General features: G+C 39.5%; 1 protein-coding gene across 1 annotated transcript; it reads right to left on the bottom strand.

Annotated features, from left to right (window-relative positions):
• Positions 1-156: 156 nt before the first annotated feature.
• On the bottom strand, positions 157-7,427 carry LOC144641452 (protein broad-minded-like; the record flags this gene model as incomplete). Its single annotated transcript, XM_078500463.1, has 11 exons — positions 157-275; positions 879-966; positions 1,253-1,391; positions 2,005-2,084; positions 2,687-2,879; positions 4,853-4,992; positions 5,271-5,318; positions 5,905-5,990; positions 6,295-6,384; positions 6,788-6,928; positions 7,334-7,427. Coding segments are annotated over 11 exons (1,218 nt in total), but the record flags the coding sequence as incomplete, so codon positions are not given.
• Positions 7,428-7,790: the final 363 nt, after the last annotated feature.

The following is a 7,790-nucleotide window of genomic DNA, read 5'->3' as shown; positions in this document are numbered from 1 at the left end:
CCGTGAATTTTAAATCGTCATTTATGTTTTCACTTACCCTATGGGTTCAACAAACCGAAACACGGCAAGATTCGTAAAATATACCGCGATACCACACACTAAAATTTCCACGAAGAACGCTATCAAATGGTGGTACTATATGTGTTACTGTTATACCTTGTTGTAGGTTCTACTATCTATGCTATCCACGTGTTTGATTCTGGGAGGAGCTGGTTTTCTGTCTTGACCGCTTTCAAACACATTCCAAATATCATGCACCAGTCGCTTGAGGAATCCTGATGGGATGAACGATATCAAATGAAAATACACGAAGCTGCATGATCTGCTTATACTACTGTAAAACACAACACAGTGTCATGGCTTCATAGAAGACAAGTAGAGGGAAATGCTTCATGAATGGTTTGTTTGAAATATTCGCTCGCCTACATTAAAATCGGTGAAGTTCTGTGAGAAAGGAGGTTGTCAATGTAAAAATTGGGGCAAAACATTTTCCACGCTTAGATCTAGAGTGGCAAAAGGCTCACAGGGTCAGTAGCTTTGACAATAGCTGAACGCTACACTTCAGCTGGGCCGGGTTGTTCGAAAACCGATTAACACTAACCCAGGATTTAACGTTTATCGAGGGTTCAATTTCTCGTGTATAAAAGTGTTTTCACTGCTTACGTTTTGTGGAGTTTGAGATTAGTCGATGTCAAAAATGGAAGACAGAAAATATAAACAGAAATCCTCACTGAGAAGTAAAAAAACTGAAATCAAAATTCATACTTATCCTGGATTAGCTTATTCGTTCTTTATACAACCCGGTCTGGACGCTTTGAAATCTGAGCACTTACTACACAATACCAATACCACACACACGTACACTTTATACTTTTTACCTCTGTTTTCCAGTGCAACCATACCAGGAGCAGTGGCAGCAATCTGCGTCACCATCACGCCATAACCAAACTTCTCACACTTGCTAACCTACGAACAAAATTTGCTGCTTATTCAGAACTTCTTTGTATCTAGCTGTACACTTTATTAAGCGGTAAACAGGATGAGCAACTAATTAAAAGGCATTATTTCACTTGGGTGTCCATGAAAAACGCGTCAATGTTTCTTACAGATGTTTCTTAGGAGGCATAAAAAATGGACGAAATTTCCGACAAAATTACAGGTTATTTTCCATAGTTTTGTTTAAAGCGTTGTTTTCGTACTTTTCCGATATGTCTTCTTAAGTTTTTTTTGGTTTTTACGCATAAATCTGTACCTGAAGCTTCTTATTGTATCTCTCATTCATATAAGCCACGCATTCATTTATTTTTCCAGTCTGCTGTAAAAGAAGCAGTCCTTTTGGTGTCCCGGCAAAATTCAGCAGGTTGTCGATCAATGAACTCTCCCACACCAACCTAAAAAAGATTAAATAAAAGCGCGCATAAATAAACTAGCTTATTTTTGTAGCGATCGTCCAAGTAAGGGTAGTATTGAGAAGACTAAAGAAAAAGACCAAAGGCTACGATTGACAACATGAGGCGCCTTTAGATCCACGTTTACCGCGAACGTTTTAGGTTATTTGTTGACTTTTTCAACGGCAGAGGGTAGGATAAACTTTTCAGCTTTTCATGGCCTAAAATTTGCGTTATCCCACGTATAAATGCTTTGATATACAAACAATCCCTTATCGTTCATGTTTGGTGAATTGGAATAACAAATAGGAAGAAATTATATATTTTTCCGCTGACTAAAAAAGAACGCTATAAGCATCAATGAAAATCAGCGACGGCCATATTGGAAATATTCTCTAGGGTCTTTTGTTTTGATTTGCTTCAATCTAAATGAAGAAAGTGTCACAACCTCTAACACCAAACCCCAAACCACAGTTTGCGGTCAGCAGTAACCATAAATCTTAAGGTCCCTATGAGCGGGTCATAGATGTTTGGAGACAAGCTTTATTTTATTTTATTTCCATACTAGGAAAAAAAGAACATAAAATAAACAGACAAGACCGTGAGTTGTACTTACAGTTCCTCGTCCTGGATGTAGTCTGGTGGCGTTTCGTCAGAACCTAATTCTGCTTCTTCGGAGGCAGCTGTTTCATGTACCTGGGAAAGCAGCGGTGATTCACGTGATTATGTGAAACACTTCACTCTATTTATTTATAGCCATTTGATTTGACAATCAAGTTATACAATGAGTAGGTATAAAGTTATCTGTATGAAAGGGTTGTATGGTCATGGATGGTGGCACACTTTCTTATAAAGGCATAGGATTAGAGACGCTTTAAAAGTCAGTGGTTCGTAAAATGTTTCCACGTTTTCGACGATGAACAAAGTACACTGAGGCTTTGAAATGAATTGGACCTTTTCTGTCATGTCTGTAAATAAATTTCAAGTTGCATGTTGGCTGTGGTAAAGCAAACTCAAAAGGGTTACATGTATATGCTTAATGCTTGTTTTGTGTGTGTGTGTTTTGATCAAGAACAAAAGAACACAATAAAGACCAATCAAATAGGAGAGGGTAAACGTCTACAGGAGCTCTTAAAAAAAAATAAGTAAGACAACCTCGCAAGTACCAAGAAAAATTCTTTGTTCATGTATTAAAAAATGTGAGAATCTTAGTCAATCCCAGCTACGCAAACTGCAATAACCTTGTATTGTCAAATGATAAAGGAATGGAAAAGGTGATCAACAGTGCAGGCAGTCACCTTAATCCAGGCATTGGCCACATGCTGGTGCAGTTCATAATGATTTAGCACCATTAGTCCATCACACGTGTTGTAAAGCTGTCGGCATACGAACACAAAGCCAGCGATAACTGCTTTGGACGGTGTTCCTCCTGGAAGTCTGTCAGATAAAGCTTTCTTGGCAAACTGTGCTATCGTATGAGCAGGGGAAAACCTGAAGATCGGACAAAAAAAAAATATGCTACTGTAATTGGGAGTTACACAAAATTTTCGCGATTTTGACAGGACGTATCTTGCGTGCAACGTGTCTTATTTTCTTCCCTGGAAAAGGGACGTCTCTCTCCAGGGGAGAAAACAAGAGACGGCTAAATTTGAAGAATTCGTTTAACATTTGTTCTAACAAATAAACACCTTCCTTTATTTCATGATTGCAAAAAAAAAAAAAAAAAAAAAAAACGAAAACACGAACATTTCATGTCGCAGAAATTGTATTTAGTTTATTAGGGATTACTGAAAGATTTGGTCGGACATTTGGCAAGGGTGTCGTTAAGAAACGTATGGCTAGACGACGTCTGAACAAAAGAACCGTATTATAGTTCTTTAAAGTGCATATGAAGCGAAAAATTTTTCTGTCGTTTTTAGTTCTTCAATATGTATATAAAAACACTGTAAACATTAAAATTCTACTGAACAAAGATTCGAGCGAATTTTGTGGCTATAAAATACTGTTTTTCTGTCAAAAAAGTGTCCGGAGACTGGGTCGAGTTAATATTGCTTAATCCTGGCTGTGACGTCACGTTGGTGGTAGCTTGGTTGCGAAGGTTTTGTTTACAGTAAGCACTGAGTAAGGAAATATGTCGAGTGACAGCTGTAGTGATTTGGAATTTAACGTGACTTACGACTCTTCGGGTAGCGAAGAGAGTAAAGAAGAAACAGATGAAGAAGAGTACAATATAGTTTTTAGCCGGTTTGCCCTTACGAACACGAACCACTTACGGGAGAAGACGAAGATGACGATCAAGACGAAGAGGACGATGAAATAGAACGGATTAAAACACGTAACGCGACTACCGAGCTGTCGAGGCGCCGAGCCACTCAATTTTATACCTTACTCGTTCTTTACACAGTTAACGCGACTTCCGAGCCGCCGAGCCACCGAATTATATATCTTACTCCTTCTTTAAACACTTAACGCGACTACCGAGCCGTCGAGCGGCCGAATTATATACCTTACTTGTTCTTAACGCGACTACCGAGCCGTCGAGCCACCGAATTATATACCTTACTTGTTCTCTGAACACTTAACGCGACTACCGAGCCGTCGAGCGGCCGAATTATATACCTTACTCGTTCTTTAAACACTTAACGCGACTACCGAGCCGTCGAGCGGCCGAATTATATACCTTACTCGTTCTTTAAACACTTAACGCGACTACCGAGCCGCCGAGCCACCGAATTATATACCTTACTCGTTATTTAAACACTTAACGCGACTACCGAGCCGTCGAGCCACCGAATTATATCGCTTCAAAAATGGCCCCGCATTTTGTAATTGCTCCACTGGTGCATTGTGACACCCGGAGTAAAAGTTGTGTTTCGACAACTCTCGTCTTTCGGGCCACCTCTCCCCCCTCTTCGCGAAGTTTTTGCCCTGTCCGCCATATCTGATGCTTTGGAGTGAAATCAACAATCAACCAACGTGACGTCACGAACTGAGATCACGTGGTATTTTGGCCGCGCGATTTTCCGGCCAATTTTAGAGCCAAATGCTGCAACTTTTTTGGGTTGTAAAATCGTCAATTTCTTTTCTTTTCTTTTCAAACTTTCAGGGTTTTCTTATAAGATGTTAAACTTTAAAACTATGCATTAAAAAATTTCGCTTCATATGCACTCAGTACAACAAAATTCGTTATATGGACCCTGGCAGGCTTCCGATCCAAATGACGTGCTACTGCCAGGCAGAACTCAATTCATGCAAACGCTGTTATGTAACGTTATGTTAGAGCTGTTACAGCTGACCGAAGCCGCTATCAGTTTCACTGCTGGGGTTGTCGAAACGTCCGTCATCAGCGACAGTCCTTTTCAGGACAATCCTCACCCAGACGGTCACACTACACGAACTACTGATGTTAAAATCATTTATGAAACTATAAATCCTTGCAACGGATCGCAGGGACACTGTAATACCTGTTTTTATGCCATCTATCCTGAGTTTCTCCATACAGCAGCTGTCTCTGTCCAGTTTCTGTAACAGCCAGTGTGGCTAGAACATCAGCTACCAACAGTAACGTGGTCTCAGCTCCTGCACTGTCACAGCTGTCCACACCCTGATATACAAACAACACAAACATGAATACGGCTCCGCAAGAGTTAACACTTAATGAGAAAAAAATAGGAGAAAGGGAAGATGAGAAGGAGTTAGAGAGGGACGGAGGGAGGTCACATGCGCGAGCAGTACAGCCGCGCGTGAACGCGTCGCTCGCCGACTTCTTTCTCGCGGCTTCGCTGCTCATCCTTGACCCAAACGTGGGCCTGTTCGCAGGCTTGGACAGTGAATCTGAATGAAGAACGGAAAAGTTTCCCTTCACGTTTTATGGCTACTTACATCAAGCCAAGACTGTACGGGAGACAGAAGACTGGTTGTTATGGCATCCTGTAAAGAAAGAAAAAAATTAATTCAGACACAGGTTCGTTAGTGAGAGACGATACTGTAAGTGTAACCCGACAAACTGCACAACAAGCTTTAAATCTTGCCATTTCCTAACGCATGTATACACCTTTGGCCTAAAGTCCGACAAACCAGCAACTAGGTTACCCTGTCTTTCACGTGTCATAATATAAACCCTTACAGTATTTAGTCTGAAGAACAAGTACCAATACAGTACGATACGATATGATACGAAACGATACGATACGATGAACGATACAATACTTCATTTACCCGCGCTACATTTAGGAGCGCAAGTGCTCGTTTAAACCTGTGAGTGAACATAAAATGGCAATAAAAGAGAAAAATATGACAGTTGACGGCGAATTCCGGTCTCTGGGCTGAGCCCGCAATATTTGTCTCTAACTAAGTTGCTAGGCAAATGACCGCAAAACCATGGCCTGACAACTCAAGAGTGCTCGTGCACTTTTTGATTGGATACTAAAAATTGAAAAACTTTACAAGTGCTTTCACGAAGGTTTGTCTAAAGCAGCAATTCTCTGACTACATTCTTGTCAATGTACTTACTAACCTTACAGAGACACTCTTTACTTGAGTTAGTACAGGAAGCAATCTTCTTGAGCACATCACAAACCAAGTACCCAGGGTGAAACTGAACTGTTGACATAAAAAAATCGAAAATGTAATATTAAAACTACAGATTTTAGAATCATACACTGAGATACACAACCTGCCAGGCAGTTTTAACATCACAGGTTGAGAGAATTTAAAGGTGAAAAATGTACATTGGTAAGTATGGAGAAGCCTTAGAGAAACCATTGGCAGACACACAACGGATAAAAATTTCATAATCTTTAATCAAGACTTTCTACTAAAACAAAGTTATCTGGGAGGTTGGTATTGCTAGCAATGTTTGAATGGGGATTGCCAAATCACAATTTAACTTTAAAGTTCATCTTACCATCCAAGACAAGCTTGGCACTTGGGGTAGGCAAAGCTGTGCACATGATCCTAATCAATGCGACAAGTAGGCCGGAAATTGTCACCATTTCTGAAGTAAAAAAAAAGAACAATTAAGCCAAGTAAAAAAAATAAATGTTTCTCGTCCCCGCCCACTTCATATTTTGGGGCCGCCTTCTTTTTATTATTTGCCATTGGAAAAGTTGGACCGAAAAAAAAAAAAAACAGCAGACGTTAGTACAACTGATAATTTTGTAAGAGGTGGCTTTTTTTCTGCGCTTTAACACAAACTCTGGCCAAAATTTCATTTCAAAATTTCTTTTACTTGGCCTTAATAATCATTCTTACCAACATTAAATTTTAAGTGCCGATCATCAACAAACTATCCTTACTAAAGAGAAAGTTGTTTGTCACCACTAACACCTGAAGAAGCTGTGCTAAGACTAAAGTACCCATCAAAATTATTCCATAAGTACAGTGCTGGTATATTTTACCTTCTCTATCTGGTAATAACACGGGAAACAGTGCCCTGCCACCGCTGTACAAAAGTACTCTCCCCAAAAGGCACAGAGAGTGAACAAAGTAGATATATTCCAGGTCTTGTGAAGTATAAAACAGCCCGTCATTGTCATCATCTGAAAAACAAAACAAAAATATTAACTGAACTGGATATTAAAAGAAAAAGGCGAGCTAATAGAGTAAAAGGCGTAGAGGCCCAATGGTTAATGCACTCGGAGTCCAAGTGGTCTGAGTTTTAAGCCCAGGCCAAGGCCACTGCATTTTGTTCTGGGCCGACAATTTACCCTCAGTGCACCTCTCTGGCCAGGTCTATAAATGGGTTATATCTTGTGAATTACTACTGGGGGTAACCCTGTGATTAACAAGCATTCCATCCAGGGTGAGTAGAAACACTCCTAGTTGCTTCATGCCATAGAAACTGGGATATGATAAGCTCTAGCGTCTTCAGGCAAGATACAGACTCTACCTTCATAAATTGGAAAATAAACCCAAAAAAGATGATTAGAATTTTTTTAATTCACCTCTTTGCTCTTCATTAAGTTCCATCATTTCCAAGGACTGTAGGGTTTTACATGTTCTTGAGAAGTCAATGCAGTGACTGATAGCATCTGCCAACTACATTATAATAATTATAAAAAAAAGGAAAAAAAGGAAAAAAAACTTAAAATGTTGAAACACATGTACTGGTCTGTGCAACAATGCCTGTGTGGATTTCTGTACCAAAAGCACTTCTCCCCTTCTTGAATATGGGCAAACAAAAGCGTGTAAAGCAACATGATTGATTAAATGTATTTGAAGCAGTAATGACTGCCACATTAAGCTGCTCTGCAGTCTGTAAAGTCAACTTGTTTTATTTAACATCAACTAAATTTCCGAAATAATCAAACCAACAGAGCAAAATTATATTAAACAAATTTAAGTTTATTTGTAATTATATTAAACAAATTTAAGTTTATTTGTCAATTCTTTCAACATCTT

The sequence above is a fragment of the Oculina patagonica genome, unplaced genomic scaffold (assembly GCF_052425735.1).
Source record: "Oculina patagonica isolate OP01 unplaced genomic scaffold, crgOcupat unplaced956, whole genome shotgun sequence".
NCBI classification, from domain to species: Eukaryota; Metazoa; Cnidaria; class Anthozoa; order Scleractinia; family Oculinidae; genus Oculina; species Oculina patagonica.
This window is presented reverse-complemented; position numbering and strand designations above follow the sequence as displayed.